Consider the following 19,468-nt stretch of genomic DNA (forward strand, 5'->3'; position numbering starts at 1 on the left):
AACTGAAGGTAGAAAATGTGATTTGCATCATCTGTATCCTAACATTGGCACTTCACGGGACGTAATGTTGATGATCCTCATCTGTTTGAGGTTGGCTGGGTTAGTTTTGAGAAACGGACAGCAGTGGGCTTTGAATCCTTCTTAGCACTGCGGAATGCAGAGGGCCACTGTGCACTGTGCTGCTCAGTGAAAGATCTAGTTAAGCCAGCTGAAGATGAGCTCACCTTCAAAATGTTGTTAAGCTGTTACAAAATTGGCCAGGGAGCAATTGGAATCCATGCACCAGAACTAGAAATATGTTGCTGGAAGTTTAAATAAATCCTGACTCTCAAGTAAAACTCCCCACCCCCAACTAATTGCTGGTTTTTCCTGCTTGCTTGCTTGTCTTAGACTGGTCTCACACCGTTAATGGAAGCAGCTTCTGGTGGATATGCAGAAGTGGGCAGAGTTCTGCTGGACAAAGGTGCAGATGTAAATGCTCCTCCAGTACCTTCCTCAAGAGATACAGCTTTAACCATTGCAGCAGACAAAGGGCACTACAAATTCTGTGAGCTTCTCATTAGCAGGTACTGTATTTGCAAGTGTGCTGCTTGAAGAAAAACATCAATATGGCCTTACTTAGGCTAATCTTTCCCAATATGCAAGAATATTTCCCAGAAAAGACTACAGGGTAGGAAATGGGATAAGTTCTGTGGCTGTTAACCGTTACTATGTATTTTTATTTATCGAAGGCGATCAAAGGACGTTCTCTTTGGCGTTAGAGTGCTTGTTTTTGCCCAAATGGGCTAATTCAGTTTTTCCCATCTCACTGAATCACGAATGTTAGAAACAAAGTTTCTTGTAAACTTTAAATACATGGTACTCATAATAATGACACACAGCCATTTTAGATGGTAATGTTAAGTCCTTAAACAACAGACGATGTGCTCAAAACATACGTCTTAATGATTTCTTTTTTTTGATTGATCACGATGCGCGTTCAGTGTAATTATGTTTCCCGAGTAGCTTTTTGGATGTGTCTTATTCCAAGTAGTTGCACTGGTTGTTGGTTTGCACTTGAAATGTCTTAAGTTGTTCTGAGTAAGCTAACGAAGAATACAGTGTACTGATGGATGGGAGTTACTGAAGTAATTAAAGAAGCTTCAGAGATAGCTGACAAACAGTATGATTTAGAGTATTAAAAATGTTTTTAGGCTGAGTTGAGGCTCTTGACAGCATCAGAAGAAACAAAAATATAATTTTGGAAGCTGAAGCAGTCTGTGAATGCATATGTTTGATGTAAAAATGAGTATTGCGTTTTGCCCTATCGTTCTTGTGTTGCATGTCCAGTTGATACATGAAATGAAAATCTGGTCCAGAGCTTTGATCGAATGTGTTTGTTTTTGTAGAGGAGCTCACATTGACGTGCGTAACAAGAAGGGGAATACTCCGCTGTGGCTGGCAGCAAATGGAGGGCATCTAGATGTTGTCCAGTTGCTAGTTCAAGCTGGAGCTGATGTGGATGCTGCTGATAACAGGAAAATAACTCCTCTTATGGCAGCCTTTCGAAAGGTAGAATATGAAGTTCAGGTTTGGTCTTAGCTAGTATTGTCTCGATCATCCCTGCATAGTTGGTATAAATAGAACATAGCTGACAGAAACTACATGTTGAAAAAATGTGTCAACTAATTTTAATACTTGACATTAAATCTTCAAAAATAGGTATGTGTGTCACCTGTGTAATATCTGTGTTAAATTCCAGTAGAAATTTGCTTTACAGGCACTTCATTGAGGCTGGCCCTCATGGGTCTGAGAGGTGAAAATTGCAGTGTATTTGTGTGGAGAGAGGGAATATGTGATAGAACTGGGGGGAAATTGGTTTGGTTTCTTATGCAAGAGAGGATGAGCACTTGTGCTAAAAAAAAAAAAAGTGTAATTTAGCCCAGTTTGACTCTAGAGATAATTGTTGTTAGCAAGGGAGTGTAGTTCAAGTGCTGTGGTACTTGAAAAACTGCAAACGGCTGTAGGAGCCCGCAACTGTTAAGTTGCCAGAGCTGGGCATTTGAAAACTACCAAAATAAAAGGCGCAGAGGTATGTGAAAGTATGGCTGGAGTAAGAGCAACCTGACAAGAGGTTGCTTGCCTTCTCTTCCATCATAAAAGTGAAGAAACATGCCTCGCTAGTTTAGGAGGTGATAAAGATTTTAAAAAAAAAAAAAAAAAAAGTAAGTGTTAAGAGCATCGTTTCAAGGAGTTTAAAATAAATATTTTGCAATGAGTGCTTGGACTAAAGTGTTTCTTAGCAAACCAGAAGCAGAATAAAATGTTGTCTTCGAAATTTCTTTTTCAGGGTCATGTAAAAGTGGTGCGCTACTTAGTGAAAGAAGTAAACCAGTTTCCATCAGACTCGGAATGCATGAGATATATAGCAACAATTACCGATAAGGTAAGATTGTAAGAAAGAGAAAATATTTGAGAAGAAGTAGTGCTGTGACTCAGCTTTAGAGTCGGTGTTATGAATGGTCTTTCAGCTGCCTGGTACACCAGACTTCAGCCAAATGATGAGTCCCGTTGGAATTGTTCAGAAAAAGCATTGCAAAAAAAGGGAACGCGCAGCCACAGTAACTTTGTGTGTGCCTTAGTGCCATCATAATAGTAGTAAAGGTGGTGTTATTTATTATCCATGCTTATTTTCAAGGGTTCTCCCAGTCATTAACTCACTCTGTGCATTCCTCCCTGTTGAGCCAGTTTGTACTGAATTTAGAATGGCTTTTGCAGTGGGGTGGAGGTAACAGAATGAACTTCTGCTCAGAGTGTGTGTGAGCTTAAGAATGAAGTCTCTCGATCTTTTAGAAAAAGTTTGTACTACAAAAGATAGAAAACATAATATGCTATAAGAAACCACTTCACTGTCAATTAAGTGGACTGCTGCCCTTCCGTGTGGAGCTTTGGTTTTATTTGGTTTATCTTCAGTCCGGATTAACAGGGCAAAAACTATTTTGTAGTAAGAGAAACGAGAATAGCAAGCGGTGCAGAAATACGGTCGTTGTGCTTCTCTCTTCACTGATCCACTGTGGTGCAATTGAGTTGTCTTCTTTCTGGGCATCAAGCTGTGATGAGCATGTTGAGGCTGAAGAGGTGCTGATGTTTAAGTCAGTATGTGTTTTATTGCCAGTGGCTGCGACTACTGTCCGCTTCCACGATGCTAGGCGCCTTATGCATTTAAACACTTGCACAGCTATGAAGCCAATATAGGTTTGAGTTGTACTATAATATTCACCTATTTCCCAAGCGTTTAACAAAAAAAAAAAGAAGCCTTGCTTTATGATACATTTTTATTGCTGCAGTTGCTTCACCTTTCAGACCCTTTGCCTTAGACTTCACAAAATTTTTTTGTCTTGCTCATGGGCGTAGAGTATGAACTCTTTGTAGCGTTTATAGCACACGGAGACATAGGTCGTTGATTGCATGTCACATCTGTGGCTGGAATATCAGTTTGCAAGGTTGAGCGTGAAGAGGGAACTTAGAGGAGGGAATTTAAAGTTCTCCCTGAAACTCCTGTGCAAGTAATGCAGCAGTTACTAAATTACAAGTGTAAGCTTGAGATAATACCTTCCAACACATGCAGTGTTACTTTCTCAAACAGAGGTTTGATGTACTTTGTCGTCTTAGGAGATGCTGAAGAAGTGCCACCTTTGTATGGAATCAATTGTTCAAGCCAAAGATAGACAGGCTGCTGAAGCCAACAAAAACGCAAGCATTCTTTTAGAGGAACTGGACTTGGAGAAGGCAAGTTGAAAGAGTTTGGAGCTGTGAATACTTATTTGCTAAAATTCCAATTTCACATTCCTTCAAGATTATAAGATGGGTGAAAGTATGTATTAAAGTATAAGAGTATATGTAATTACCATAACTGGTATGTCTAGAGCTGAGCACCTTTTTGTTCCAGGTAATCTTTGAATTTTACTTTGACTGTTACTCAGAGAAATTGGATCAAGAAACTCCGATATAACTATTTCTTCTGAAATAACATTGTACCAAAAGAAGGATTTCTGAGTAAAGTTCCTTGTCAAGTGCATGGTAGATAGGCATTTTTCAGTCACATTGCTGTGGATTTTAGGTCTAAACCCTGTTTCGTGTCTTAAGAAATAAAAAAAATACACTAATAACGTTACTAGAAACCATAGTACTGTAGTAGAAACCTAATGGAAAAATCAAAGTACGAGTATAGTGTCAAATGAGCGCAGACTTCATTTTCAAGGCAGCTGAAACCATTTCATGTTCTAATGTTTGAAAGGGAGATGGGTGTCGTTTGGACTGTCCTGCTGAGACACACAAGGTTACACAAAGAATCCTGAAAATGCGTCTTGGAAAACTCTGACTTAAGTCTGTATGGTGTCTGTCCTCTGTTTCTACATTAACCTTCTGCTAACATGAGTGAACAATCTGTTTGGAAGAAGTAAACATGTAAAAATATGGATCACAGAGAATTTGGCTTCTGTTTTGTAAATGTGTTAGTCTAAAATGCAAGTTCAGCTTCCCAGGAAATAGAAAGCATTTGCATTTCTTGAAATGCATGGGACATACTGTAATACTGTTCCATGTGCTTGACTGGTAGCTAAGGGAAGAAAGCAGGAGACTGGCTTTGGCTGCCAAAAGAGAGAAAAGAAAGGAGAAAAGGAGGAAGAAGAAAGAAGAACAAAGACGAAAACTAGAAGAAATAGAAGCTAAAAATAAAGAGAATTTTGAACTTCAAGCTGCTCAGGAGAAAGAGAAGCTAAAAGCTGAAGGTGATTTAAAATATTTGCCTTATTTTTGAAACGTGGCCTTGATTTTATTCCCAGTATTAAAAACTGCTTTTCTTGTCAAAACTTGAATACAAGCTTTCTTATGACCTGCTGAGCTTTCCTTTTGTTTACCTTTTCTGTTAAGCCTGTAGATGAACGTGATAGCTTCAGTGAGTTATGGGTTAACTTTACCATGGGGATGTTGTTGGTTTGTTGTTTGTTTTTTTTTTTTCTTCCAGGTCCCAATACTTAAAACCAGGTCAATTAAATTTTTTTTAGCTTATAAAGGGAATGATAATAACGATTAGCTGAAAAAACTGGCAACATGGAAATTCCAAATATGTATCATTCTCTTCTTACCCATCGAAACCTGGCTCTGCTGTATCTTGTGGCAATGAGTTTCATGTGGTGTACTGAGAAATGGTTTTCACTGACTGTTCCCTCACTGTATGCTGAAGGAAAGGGAAGACATGTGACAGGTTTTTTTCTGTTGTTTCATATGCTTGTTTATGTTGCCTAATCGCTTGTCTCTGTCTTTCCGTGCCTGAATTCAATTTCAGATTTGTTAAATTGCTACTGCACTTGTTCCAAGAAAAGAATGAAATTCTATATAAGTTGGCATAAACAAGGGGAGAGGCTCCACGGTATGACATGAATAATAGTTTTACAGATGTCCGCAGAGTTAGTGGTTCTGCATGTTTCGTGGAGTCTTGTGAAGTTAGTCATGAGTCATTGGATAGGACAGGTGTGACTTGGAAAACAAAACCACACAAGCTTCATCAGGCCAGCTAAACTGGTACTGTTTTTTCACTCTTTCATCAGATGATCCCGAGGTCCCCATGGAGCCTCCTAGTGCTACCACTACAACCACCATAGGTATATCTGCAACTTGGACAACATTAGCAGGCTCCCATGGGAAGAGGAATAATACCATCACCACAACAAGCTCCAAAAGGAAAAACAGGAAAAACAAAGTAACCCCTGATAACGTTCAGATTATATTTGATGATCAACTCCCAATTTCCTATAGCCAACCGGAAAAAGTGAATGGTGAATCTAAGAGCAGCAGTACTAGTGAAAGCGGTGATAGTGACAATATGAGGATTTCCAGCTGTAGCGATGAAAGCAGCAATAGCAACAGCAGCCACAAAAGTGACAATCATTCTTCCACAGCCGTTACTAACACACAGAGCAACAAAAAGCAACCATCGGTTCTTGTCACTTGTCCAAAGGATGAGAGGAAAGCAGTTACTGGCAAATCATCCATAAAGTAAGTAGCTGTGACCGCACGCGCCATTTTAAGGTGGTTGTTGCCCTACATTTGAACGCTGCGCCCTTGTCTTTGTGGACCTGCATTCTGAAATCAGTTGTTAGGAAGTGGATGAGGCAGTGTGTCCTTGCTCTAGTGTGTATAAGGAGTATAAACATTGTTGCAGTATGAACTTGAACTTAGTAATAGGTTCTGAAGCAAGAAACATCATCGTGGATCTGGAATTGGGGAATTGTTGGGGTATTTTCACGTGTAAGCATCTCAATTCAAGCAACTTCTTAATAACATAGTGTTTTTGTGCCAGAAGAGAAAAATGGGTTGGGGGGTGCTGGAGAATGGGTAAAAAGCCAGTCATCCTGCCTTTTTTTTTGACTGCATAATGACAGCGTTTCATTTCTTTTAAAGGTTGTCTGAAGTAATTAGTGAAGTGACGAGTAATTCCTTGTCTACTTGCACGAAATCTGGTCCTTCTCCCCTTTCTTCTCCAAATGGAAAGCTAACCATTGCTAGTCCTAAACGTGGTCAGAAAAGGGAAGAAGGATGGAAGGAAGTTGTGAGAAGGTAAGCAAAACATCGCCTTAACTCCCCCTTGTTGATGTCCTTTTTCAGATTGTTTTATCTAGCGTAGCCCACTCTGGGGTTACTGAATGACCACCTTCTTAGCGGACCTAATAGATTTCACAAAATTACTGCTACTTAGGTTGAATCGTGAATTATAACATTAAGACCAACCTGCCCGCTGCTTCATGCCACGGAAGCGTTTCCTGGTTAATATTGTTTCTTATTTGTATAGATCCAAGAAGGTTTCTGTTCCATCAACCGTAATTTCCAGAGTCATTGGCAGAGGAGGATGTAACATCAACGCAATACGTGAGTGCACAGGAGCACACATAGACATTGACAAACAGAAGGATAAAACTGGAGATAGAATAATAACGATAAGGTAAGCAGGCTGCTTGATTGGCTCGTTCCTGTGGGGAGTTTTTCATTGTAGAACTCTGCTGTATAGAAAAATGAAAAGGCTTGACCTCATTGTCCCTTGAAAGATCACTTTGAGACAGGGGAGACGAGTGGGGTGGGGAAATGGAGAAGAACTGCCAATTGGTACCACCTCGTTTGTACAAAAGAAGACTTGTGAGATAAGTTGGAACATAAATGTTAGGATTCTGTGTTTAGACTTGTTTAGACATGGTTAAATATGTAGGGAAGTAAACGTTTTAACTCTTTGGGGTTTTTTGGGAGTTAGGGTTTTGAACTTGAGCTTCTTAAATAATTGTCAGCAGCCAGAACATGCCAAGCTCAGTCTTCAGATAGAGAGTTATTTTTCTGTCTGTGTTAGCATGATGGAAGACAGGCTGGATCATGTGTCGGAGGTACTTCGCTGTAATGTCTGTAAATGCTTTAGATGCACTTTCACTTTTCCCTTCCTTCCTTTTTATAGGGGTGGCACAGAATCAACAAGACAGGCCACGCAGTTGATCAATGCTCTGATTAAGGATCCAGATAAGGAAATTGATGAACTTATTCCAAAGAACCGTTTGAAAAGTTCGGCTGCAAACTCCAAAATAGGGTCATCGACACCTGCCATCACTACAGCTGCTAACAGTTCTCTCGTGGGCATCAAAGTGACCACCGTAGCTGCTTCGTCAACATCTCAGACTGCCTCCGCACTCACCGTGCCTGCAATTTCTTCAGCATCCACTCACAAAACCATTAAGAACCCAGTGAATAATGTGCGGCCTGGTTTCCAGGTTTCTCTTCCATTAGCATATCCTCCTCCGCAGTTTGCACACGCTTTACTCGCTGCTCAGACTTTCCAGCAAATCCGTCCGCCTCGGTTGCCCATGACACACTTTGGAGGTACTTTCCCACCAGCTCAGTCCACATGGGGTCCGTTTCCTGTTAGGCCGTTGAGCCCTGCAAGAGCTACCAACTCACCGAAACCTCACATGGTGCCTCGCCATAATAGTCAGAACAGCAGCGGTTCTCAGGTGAATTCAGCAAGTTCTTTGACAACTAGTCCAACAGCTACAACAAGTTCAGTGGCTTCTACTGTGCCTGGTTCTGCAAACGGCAGTCCGAGTTCACCTTCAGTCAGAAGACAGCTTTTCGTCACGGTCGTGAAGACATCAAACGCCACAACGACCACAGTGACGACCACGGCGAGTAACACGAGCACAGCGCCTACGAATGCCACGTATCCAATTCCTACTGCCAAAGAACACTACCCTGCATCTTCCCCCTCATCTCCTTCTCCTCCTGCGCAGCCAGCAGGTGTTTCCAGAAGCAGTCCTTCCGACTGCACAGCAACCTCTCCGAATAAAGGTGCACCTTTGTCTGATCCGGAAGCGGGTAGTCCGCCAGCAGTGGAAACAAACAGCTCGACCAACAGTAGGCAGCCCAGTTCTGGTACCGGCAGCTCGTCTGTGCACCCTGCTCATCAGCAGCCTCCGGGAGCTCCTCTGCAAGAGGTGAGACCCCCTCTTCAGCAACCTCAGGTTCCTGCACCAGATCCTCGAATGGTTGTGCCTCCAAACTTAGCAGCGACAAGCTCATCTGCTGCTGTGGCAGGTCCAACAAATGCCCCGATGACCTATCCCATGTCTCAGACATCAATGGGGTCTTCTCAGCCTGCAGCTAAGATGGAAACCCCGGCCATTAGACCGCCTGTCCATGGAGCCGGTAGTGTCCATAAGAATCCAGCTCCTGTGCAAAATTCTTCTGTCGCAGTCCTCAACGTTAACCACATCAAAAGGCCCCACAGTGTTCCTTCTTCAGTGCAGCTTCCTTCTACCTTAAGTACACAAAGTGCTTCTCAGAATTCAGCCCATCCAGCAAACAAGTCTATGGGTAACAATTTCAGTGCTACTTTACCATTTGGGCCCTTTAGTACGTTGTTTGAAAACAGTCCTACGTCTGCTCATGCCTTCTGGGGTGGTTCCGTTGTTTCATCTCAGACAACACCAGAGTCTATGCTATCAGGAAAGTCTTCATTTTTGCCAAATTCAGATCCTTTACATCAGTCTGATACTTCCAAAGCCCCAGGTTTTAGGCCACCGTTACAGAGGCCAGCTCCAAGTCCCTCAGGTAAGTCTGTGATTTGTGTTCATACCTTAACAATACACTTAAATAATAACTGCTGCATGTTTGTATTTTCAACACGTAATACTTTCTGCCTCAGCTTTTGTGGTCATTTATAGTAAATCACTGTCTGCCCTGCAACGAAAGGGTGCTATAATAGAGTTTATTGTTGTTTCTGTAAGCAAAGTTGAGTTCACCTTCCTTTTAAGTGCCACCTGTCAAATCTAATAACTATTTTGCAGCTGATGAACTTGATAAAAGTCGAGCTGAGACATTCTTTCTGCCATTCCAGTCTACTCTTCTGCGATAGCTGAGCTAATAAAACACTTGACTGTTGTTTCCACCTCCCTTCCCTACCACTAGCTAATAACTATTCTAGTTTGTGATTACTTGCTTCTTGTCCTGAGGCCGCAGAAAAATATGCGTCATCTTCGAAGTGTTAGTATGATAAAAAAAAAAATCTGTTTTGATGTGAAATTCTAATAAGAGGTGAGTTCTCTTAACTACTAAATTTGATCACAAAACTTAATTTTATTGACTTCCTGAATTTTGTGGCGAGATGTTTAGCCGTCTGCACAACCAGAGGCCGAGGGATTGCCACAGAACTTGTTCTGTAGTTTCCAGAAAGTACACACACAGTTTGTACTATCTGTGTCTGGTTTAGTAAGACCGGCGAGTTGTTTATGTAGCTTTGTTTATGAATAGAGAGATATAACAGCTAGTTTTTTCATGTTTAGTGAATATCATGGGTAAGACCCGCGAGTTGTTTATGTAGCTTTGTTTATGAATCGAGAGATATAACAGCTAGTTTTTTTCATGTTCAGTGAATATCATGGTGTTGAGTACCTTTTGAGGCATGCTCTGTGAGTTTTGTCAACTTAATATACTTAGTGTTTTGACTTCGGCACACTCGTACACCGTGCATCGCTTGAGTATGCCTGTCAGTTCCTGAGTAAAAGCAGTGCTCTAACCACAGTCCTACTGTTATCTCAGGAATTTCTCTTGTGGAAGGCTGCGGGCACGATAGATTAAGTTGGAGGTGTGTATAGAGTCAGGGAGTGTTACGTTAGGTCATAGCAAAGTAGCCCCTGAGAGCCTGAAGAATTTGACAAAAAATAGAGGTTGGATCTTGATAATGGATGATGCAGGGGAGGCAGGTGCTGTGCTTCTTCATTCTTCTGCCTGTCGCTGGTGAACGGGTTATTTTTTTCTAACTAAAACTACAAATGTAAACCTTCTGTCACGTGCTCTATGAGTAGGAGAAAGATGCAAGTGCCACAGCAGTTAGGTGGTAACAAGCTTCCTTAATAGTTTTTGAAACTTAAAATCTTAAGATGCTATTATTCCCTTTCTTCATTTAGGAGAATATTAGGGGGGTAGTAATTCTTGTATTTTTAATACCTTGGCTAATTGGTGCCATTTGGTCTTAACAAAATACCATTTTCCTAAATGAGTGAAAACGTATCCCTGGGTTGGAAAAAAACGCTTCAGTGTTGATCATGGTGTATATAGACATCATTCTGTAAAATAAAAAATGAATGGAGAAAGTCTTCAAATATTTAGTAGTATTTTCACTGTTCTTGGTACAAAAATCATACTTTATAAACTTACAGAACTTAAATTACAGGTTAATAAAATGCTCAGTTACTTTTCTGATGTCCAGTTATATCATAACATGTATCATTTACCTTAATTTATTTGCGTTCAGGATCCCTGCATGATAACATAAGAATGTTCTTGTTTTATATATACAGCACAACTGCCACATACTGTCAAGACTTGCGGAGTATGAAGCTTAAGACTCCCAGTTCTCTTTGGAAAACAATAACAATCCCCTATCGTGCCCCCAACAATTGATTGGATAAAAGTTTTCCTTCTTTCTTTATTATTTCCATAATACGGGTGGCCTCTTGACAGAGATCTTGGCGTACTGGGAGTCATTTGTGCCAATTTCTCTCACAGGTATTGTCAGTATGGATTCACCCTATGCTTCTGTAACACCTTCTTCTACACACCTGGGTAATTTTGCCTCAAACCTTTCGGGAGGTCAGATATACGCGCCTGGGACACCTCTTGGCGGAGCACCTGCAGCTGCTAATTTTAACAGGCAGCATTTTTCCCCACTTAGTTTATTGCCTCCATGTTCATCAGCATCAAATGGTGAGTTCTAGTCAGCGGGAAACTAGTTCAGAAGCTATTGTACAAATAAAGTGGCCTCATGCACTGCCTGTGTAGGTAGGCTTTTCTAGTTTTGTTCATTTTTAACTTCAGGGTTTTAGATATGTTTTAAACCCTTATGCAATCACAGGTTTTGAGAAAAACTTCTCTTGTGCAAGTTCTGATCTCTAGTGTGTGGGGGGTTTTTAACAGCTAAGGTCATGCTGTTGCGGAGTTCCTTATTCTTGCTGCAATTAACTTTGGCCTGTTAACATATATGACATTCTTTCAGTCATCTTGCAAAGAAAAGGTTGGGTTTTTGGTTTGTGAAGGTAGTATTCCAAGTGTGAGTTGTGTAAACCATTTAATGATGTTTTACTAAAGCTAGCTCAGCAGTGGTGATAGCTTAGTTTTTCTGATGTTCTTAAAACAGAACTGTGTAATGTATTCCAGGAGAAAATACTTAGGGCAAGTTCTGGTACCTTCCTCCACGTTTGGCCCCTGCAGTTTTGCCATGTGTAGTGGAGTTTTTTGGACAGAAAACAAACTGTTGAGTGCTGGCTTGTTCAGGGAACAAGTTAGTCTGTTTCACTGGCAAAAATAACAACAAACAAAACCCACCAAAAAACCCCACAGAAAACAAATCAGGATGAAAAAAAAACAACAAACCCCCAAACAAAATGGAAAAAAAACCCCAAACCAACAAGAAGAAACAAACCCAAACCAACCCAACAACAACATGGGTTTATTTCCGCTATACTTTTGGGTATAATCCTCAAACCTTCTATTGCTGATACACAGTAATGCTTAGCTAAGATTTTGAACTGTCTGTTGTGATCAGTTGCAGTGTGTATCTAGTAGCTGAGCTGACAGGGCATGATAATCACTTCATGTAAGAGACTAAATCGATGGTGAACGTGTCTCTGATCTGAAAGTAAAACCATTAAAATTATCCCGAAGTGTTTGCTGTATAACTCTGGCATTAACAAACTACCCATTTTCACTTGTTTGACGTATGGCTTGACGTTAAAGGATAGGTTCGTGGTGACTTGAGAGGATCTGGCTGCCGTTGCTAAGTGCTCTTGTTGATTTTTCTTGCAGAATCTCCTGCTCAGTCGGTGTCTTCTGGAGTAAGAGCACCATCTCCCACCCCTTCAGCAGTGTCCTTGGGATCAGAAAAACCCAGTAATGTTTCTCAGGACAGAAAAGTTCCTGTTCCGATTGGGACTGAACGGTCTGCACGTATTAGACAAACTGGAACTTCTACTCCATCTGTTATCGGGAGCAACTTAGCTGCTCCAGTGGGACATAGTGGGATCTGGTCCTTCGAAGGCATAGGTGGCACTCAAGGTACGTAGTGTTAATAGGCGTCCCTGTGCTCGCAATTGACCACAACATTGTGTTTTCCTAACTTGCTTTTGGAGCTGAAGGACAATGCAGAAGTGAGTGCCTCAAAAAGTAGGAGTGCTCTTTACGAAGGAGTTGGAGCGAGGACTTCTCTTTGCCCTCCTATCCACTTAATTGTGTTTTAACAAGGTCTCAGAAAACCTCAGGGGTTCTGAAACACCCTGGCTGCGAAGGTTTGTTACTCAAAGCGAGAAGTAACAGGGAAAATCAAACCACAGGGTTTGCAGGGGTGAACTGAGCGAGGATCATTTGATTTAGGAAGCGGTGTCTCATGATAACTGTGTATTTTCTTCTGTTGATAAACAGATGATTTTGTACAATAGGAGTTAATACTTTAATTCATAGCCAAAATGGAGCTTTTTGTGCTGAAGATGGTGCAATTTAATTTCTTATGAGTTTTCTTTGTTGTTTCCGGTCATGCCGGTAGCATTTTACTAACACAAGGCTCTTGGCTCTCTTGTAGTCACATAGAATTCAGTATTTCAGAATTAATTAAAAACTTAAGTTACCGATGGGACAGCTTTTCTCAACAAACACTTCAGGAGTCTTGGGTGCGATTTACAGAAGACTGCAGAATTGGGTGGGGGTGGGGGTGGTCGGTTTGTGTTGGGTTTTTCTCGGTTTTTGTCTTTTCCTTGGGATGAGGGGTAGGGAATCATGAGATGACATTGGATGGGACCTCTGGAGGTCATCGCAACCTCCTGCACAAAATGGGATTTGCTATGAAGTCCAACTGGGTTGCTCAGGGCTTTATCCAGTCTGATCTTGAAAACCTCCAAGGATGGAAACTGCTCAACCTCTCTGAACAACCTGTTCCACTGCTTGACTGAGCAGTCCAAACAATTTCAGGTTTTAATAGACTGACTGTGCACATGCTTTGCATACGATGAGTGTACTGTCCTGTTTTTTTTCCACCAAATACAAAATAGGTAGGATGTATCCAAACCTTTTTTTACTTCGCTAATGGTCTTTTCCTGATCTGTGTAGTGAGAGGGTGTTCATCATTAAGGCTTTAGAAATTGAATTCATTTTTATTTGCGTTGTCTAGGTGTAAAAGTTGCCTTTTCTGTTTGTCTTAGCTTTCGGAATGCTGCTTGCTTTCTACTTCGTTCAATTATTTCAACATTTTGGTTTTCAGTTCACAATGGGATTGGCTCTTCTCTTGATGAGTATTAGGGTGGCTTCAGAAATGTTTCTGTATTCCTTCGCCGCCCCTCCAAATATAATTTCCTTATGTTTTATTTTGTAAAATTGGCTTTCTGAATGTCGGAGGTTTGAACTGCAGTAACAATGCCAAGCTGCCTCTAATGAATTCATGTAATTAGAATATGAGCACACATCTCTAGCTGGTCATTTTCTGGTTTTGCTTTTCAAAAGTACTTCTCTGTCTCTTAGTTCATTAAATAATTCATGAAAGAATGGTAATGAAGTGGAACAAATAGCCTTCATAGCATACATACCCCTTTCACAGCACCAAATGCACAAGAATTCAGGTTTTTGGAGGAGGAAGAGTTAGTACAAATGCCAGCTCTCCTTTTCAAATGAAGGAAAACTGCAGAGGTGATGCTTTAGTTGCATATAGCTGTTGAAAACTCCTTGCAGCGGCTCAGTGTTCCTGCCATGGAGCAGCTCTATGTGCAGGTGCCGTTTCTGATGCTCCCCATCCCACATGCACCTAAGTTTTCATGCAGGTGGATGCATAGGAACTGCAAGCTGAGCAAATGCCACTTTTAGAAATGTTACAGTGCACAAACATTTAGGCTGGAAAATGGATGGTTAGCGGGTGTCATGTCTAATGCTGTGTTTTCTGTCTTGTTAGATAAAGTGGACTGGTGTCACAGTGGAATGGGCAGCCACATGATCCACAGGCCCATGTCTGATCCAGGGGTGTTCTCGCACCAAGCCATGGAGAGAGACAGCACGGGAATCGTAACGCCTTCCGGTACATTCCATCAGCCCGTTCCTGCAGGATACATGGACTTCCCAAAAGTCGGGGTAATGACCACCTTGGACTTGATATGCGCGTTACCGCTCGATTTCTGTGGCGGTGCGTGAGGCAGATGAACAACACGGAGGTAGCGTTCACTGTGCAGTTGAGCATGCGTAAGCTAAAACGGTAACTAGCCCTCGCAGTATTGCAGAAGCCTAGATCTGGTAAAAAATAACTTGTCCGTGACGTAATAAATAGATGCATAGAAAGGTTTTCCTTAAATTCAGGTGTTTCATTGCTGCTTTAAGATGGAGAATTTCTTTAATGCAAATTCCCTTTTGTCATTCTGTATGTGCAGTAGTGGCAGTGTTTATGAATACATACTGATTCTTGCTTTTTTCCTCCCTCCAAGGGTATGCCTTTTTCTGTGTATGGGAATGCAATGATTCCTCCTGTAGCCCCCATCACAGATGGTACTGGAGGCCCTATATTTAATGGGCCTCATGCTGCTGACCCATCTTGGAACTCGCTGATAAAGATGGTTTCAAATTCCACAGAAAATAACGGGCCTCAGACGGTAATTTTTCGATTTTTATATTCGCAATTTTGCTTTAACCTTAAGAAGCAGTGTGGTGAAGATAAGATCCTAGCTGGTAAAAAATACAGTGTAGTGTTTCTTCTTTTTGCTCGTGTCTCTAAGGAGCTGATGCAGCCCCCCTACTCACTACAGCACTGAGTGCTGTACGTGCTTCCTGACAACTTCTAAATGTTAGTCATGTCTCCAAAAATAAGTGCAAGTTGTCCCGAGAAAGAATTGGCATCTCTAAGTTAATGCAGTTCCAAGGAGCGTGCTGTAGTTACTTCTGTCAACGTATTGGTGCTTGAGAACTGGAAAGCTTGCTTCCAGCTGAGCTCAGAGAAGCTGCCTATTTAATCTAAGTAGACACTTGGTTAATTACTGCAGATCAGCTTTTTTAATTATGTGTTGGAGAGAGTCTGGATAGAAAAGATACTTTTACGCTGTATATTTTAATCAAAATGATCATGGTTTCTGCCTGTGCAGTTCTGCATTTGGGAAAACACAATCAATTTGCTTTTGTGAGAAAAGCCATTTATTTGCTGTTACGTAAGCTTTCCCTTCCCAAAGAGGGAAAACAGCATTAGGTCTAAAGGATTGTTGCTAGGCACCGAAGGGTGTGATGTCTTCACTGTGTTAGGGGTTGACGTAGGAAGGGAGTAAGTAGCTCTTCTGTCCACTGCTCTGGTCTTGCCTGGGTTATAGGCTTGTCCACTAGATGTAATTGAGGTACAGGGATTATGTTCCCCTAAACCTCTTGTTCGTACTCAGCCAGCAACTAATATTACAATGCATCACCAGTAGCTCTTGTAATATTATATCCCGTGTTTATTTTTAATTATACAGTGAGCTCTGTTATACTGTTATTAAATAAAGATATTTCTGGACGTAATTTGCTTGGGAATTACCCAAGCTGCAAATAGCACCTCCCAGCTCTGGCAGACCGTAGGTGTGCAGAAGAAGAGGCGGTCTGTTGGTTGGCCACAGTTCATGTATTGCTCTGAAGTGGCTCATGACCCCTATGAGGTGACTTCTGGTTTAGTGGGAAAACTTTGTCCCCCAGAGAAGGCTTTACTTTATTACACTTGGATTTCCCCAGAGCCGAGGGCGTTGGTGTGCACTGGGGGAAAAATAATGCAAGGTGCCAGAAATCGAGCTCTTGATTGTCTGAACTTCTAAGGTAAAGAGGAAAGACAGTTTCTTGCTCTGAAAGCTGGAGGTCTCCAGACGCTGTCCTTGCAAATCAGTGTGCATGTATACAGAGTCCTGTTAATTCTCCTTGACGGCAGACCTGGCATGTTCAGAGGGAGTACACACAGATGCAAATCAGTGTGCATGTATACAGAGTCCTGTTAATTCTCCTTGACGGCAGACCTGGCATGTTCAGAGGGAATACTTATTTCCCTGGGTCTAAAGGGATACATTTTACCTGTGGAACAGTGAAATATATATTACATCGGTGTAGCTATGATGGAGGAGGTAGTGGGCATAAATAGCATTGATTTTTCTCTTTGATTTTGCTGTGAAGGAAAGCAGTCAGGCTGGGTGAAAGCATTTTTTTGCACTAAGTAGAAAGGAAGAAGAAGATGGACCCTTCACCCCAAGGTGAAAAAGTACAGGCAGAAAGATTGAAACCCCATTTCCCTCTCCTCTCACTTGAATTACAGCAGCGTAAAACAAGTCCTGAAAGGAACTCGGTGTAGTTTGATGATTGATTGCCATGTTGTCTGATGTTGGGCTTTACTTGGGTGCAGTGAAAACCGTAAGCACTGCAGTGTAATTTTGACTTCTGAACTGTTTTGAGCAGCCCCGAAGCATGGCGTTAAATGAAGTTTTCTCTTTCAGGTGTGGACTGGAACTTGGACACCTCACATGAACAGCGTGCATATGAACCAGCTTGGCTGAGTGGGATCAACTTGCTAGCCTTGAGATTCCTTTTTTGCAGAGGAAAACACAAATGGCAGAAACAGTTTATGTGCTCCCAGATCATTCTACTGATGTGCTTGACTGAAGTGTGTAGGCTTTTTGCAGAAGAACTTACTAACTGACCTTTTTCTGTGAACATTGTGACCGCCCATTCCCCACCATCATACGTTTCAACTTAGTTAGCCTTTATTCTTTTCTTTCCTTTTTTTTTTTTTTTGACATAACTTTCTGTTGAAGCTGTTCTTTGGCTGGTTGGTTTTAGTACTGTAAACTGCTTCTGAGCAAACACAGAAAATTAGCAAAATTATGTAAACTTGATCCTGAAGTTTTAGAATGGCAAATAAATGTACAATTGTTTACATAACAAATGGCTAAGCAGAAAGTAAATTTCAATATGTCAGTATAGAGGCTCTACTTTATGTAGACTTAAATTAATGTGAGATATGTACCTTCATATTCAGAAATCTGGATGTTTCCTTCATACATTAAACTATTAATAAGCATAACTTTTCTACTTGTGTAATTTAAGTACATTATAAAAAAAAAGGGCATTATCAGAGGGCTTTTTCCAAATGTGTGTTGGATTTTTTTTTGAGAAGGCATACATCAGTTGTAACCAGATATTAAGAGTTTCCATTTTTCTTCCGTGAAAGGCTTTTCAGCAAAAAGCGCCTGAGAAAACAGCCTTTTGGCACATTAAGAGTCGTCTCCATGGTGAACTCCCCTACTTGCCCAGTAAACGGGGTAAATGTACCACGCTGCAGCATCTATTAAAAATTATTCTTACAGCTGGGGTTGATGCAGCAAGGTCTGTTCTGTTCCACGAGTGCTCCCAGAGCTTCTGTTCCTCTGGTTCCTTCCTTTGCCTGCAAAAGTAATTTCAGAACGTAGATCCTCGGTGTGCGTCAGCTCAAGAATGAGACTCTCAACTTGCAGTTTTTAGCAGAGCTTCACTGATGAAAACCGTCTCCACAGGAAGGCTTATTTCAGAATAAGTGGCTTTATTCTAGTAGACGGTGTCATGCTCCACACTGGGTCACTGCCCCGTGAAGGTTTATTTAGAAAAGCCCAAGTGAGAATTTCCTTACAGTCGTTGTCAGGAGCTGTCACCTTCTTCACTTAAAGGTGCTTGGAGTGAAGAGCAGTAGCGGGAGGCGAAGCCTCAGGCAGGGGTCCTGTGAGGCAAGACTTGGTCAGCAGTGACACACAGCTCTAGTCAGGATGCCCGTACAGTTTGTGTCCCTGTGGTTTAAAGTAGATCTACAAGTCGAATGTATGCTTGTGCTGGACAGGTGAGGGCCAGCGTCATCTATAGCTGATCATTCTGCATGGAGGAAGGCTGAAGGAAAGCTTGTTTTTTCCTTGCTGTGTCACTTGGAGTCAACCCTTTTTATTGTAACTTGTTTTCCTGAGAGCTCCAATCTGGGGAAGCTCCTGGATGAATTAAACAGGCTCCTGTTAAGGCTGGAATTTAAGAAGTGCTATTTTGTATTTATTACGGTACTCCTGTGAAAGCCAGAAGAAAAAACAACTTGTCCAAAGAAACGGCCTGCCTTTTAAATACTGTGATATTTCTGAGGTGTCCGGAAGGTTTGTGCACACTGATCTCCATATACATGCCCTTAGGCGATGCTCTAAATAAAAGTAAGCTGCTTTTTCAGCTGTCTCATACAGCTGGTCTCTGATACCTGAAATATATTCTGTGAAGAACTGGTTGTAGCAGAACGGATATGACACTGAAGAACTGCTCAGGGACGTAATGGAAACTCCATTTCAGCCCTTTAGTGTGAGCAAGGAATAGTGCCCTTCTACTCTTCTATGTGACCTTTAGCCCTCTACTAGAATTTTTTGCTGAATGCATCAGTGCTACTGAGCATTATTTGCATTCTTACTCTGAAATAATCCTACCGTGCAATAGTGCTCAGTATTGGTTACAACCATGAATCCCGTGGGTCAAAAGAACAGTTTCTTTCCTGTAATTTGCTGACTGGAAGCATCAAACTGTGGCCAGGGGACGGCAGGCTGGCTGCTGCCGGGGTGGGGTCAGGCTTGTTCAAGTCTGTAGAAGGAACACTTTTTTTTTCCTCAGATACTTTTTTTTTTTATTATTATTTCACATGTAATGCTTTTTATTTGACCAATAAAAAAAAGGAACGTACGCTGTTGAGACGGGGCAGGTCTTTCTTTGAGAAAAAGGAACAAAACCCTGTTCGGAGGTGGGTAGCGTGGCTCCGGAGGAGCCTGAAGGCGAAGGGAGAAGAAGGCCGGAGCAATCACCGGCGCCATGTGTGCTCTAGCCGCGTTCTGTACGCGGACCGGGTCAGCAGGCACAGCGATCGCGGCGCGGGAGCCCG

General features: G+C 41.7%; 1 protein-coding gene across 1 annotated transcript in view; it reads left to right on the top strand.

Moving 5' to 3' along the window:
- Positions 1-17,665, top strand: part of ANKRD17 (ankyrin repeat domain 17) — a 51,616-nt gene extending 33,951 nt beyond the window's left edge. Inside the window, exons 20-33 of the mRNA XM_019472086.1 lie at positions 391-566; positions 1,389-1,551; positions 2,330-2,425; positions 3,652-3,768; positions 4,598-4,769; positions 5,589-6,036; positions 6,442-6,597; positions 6,830-6,979; positions 7,478-9,123; positions 11,080-11,277; positions 12,376-12,624; positions 14,501-14,676; positions 15,024-15,188; positions 17,034-17,665. Of these exons, the coding sequence (XP_019327631.1) occupies positions 391-566; positions 1,389-1,551; positions 2,330-2,425; positions 3,652-3,768; positions 4,598-4,769; positions 5,589-6,036; positions 6,442-6,597; positions 6,830-6,979; positions 7,478-9,123; positions 11,080-11,277; positions 12,376-12,624; positions 14,501-14,676; positions 15,024-15,188; positions 17,034-17,093 (3,972 nt within the window). The 3' untranslated portion in view covers positions 17,094-17,665. The remainder of the gene's footprint in view (positions 1-390; positions 567-1,388; positions 1,552-2,329; positions 2,426-3,651; positions 3,769-4,597; positions 4,770-5,588; positions 6,037-6,441; positions 6,598-6,829; positions 6,980-7,477; positions 9,124-11,079; positions 11,278-12,375; positions 12,625-14,500; positions 14,677-15,023; positions 15,189-17,033) is intronic.
- The last annotated feature ends 1,803 nt before the right edge of the window (positions 17,666-19,468 follow it).

This window comes from Aptenodytes forsteri, unplaced genomic scaffold, assembly GCF_000699145.1.
Source record: "Aptenodytes forsteri isolate BGI_AS27 unplaced genomic scaffold, ASM69914v1 Scaffold467, whole genome shotgun sequence".
Taxonomy (NCBI): Eukaryota; Metazoa; Chordata; class Aves; order Sphenisciformes; family Spheniscidae; genus Aptenodytes; species Aptenodytes forsteri.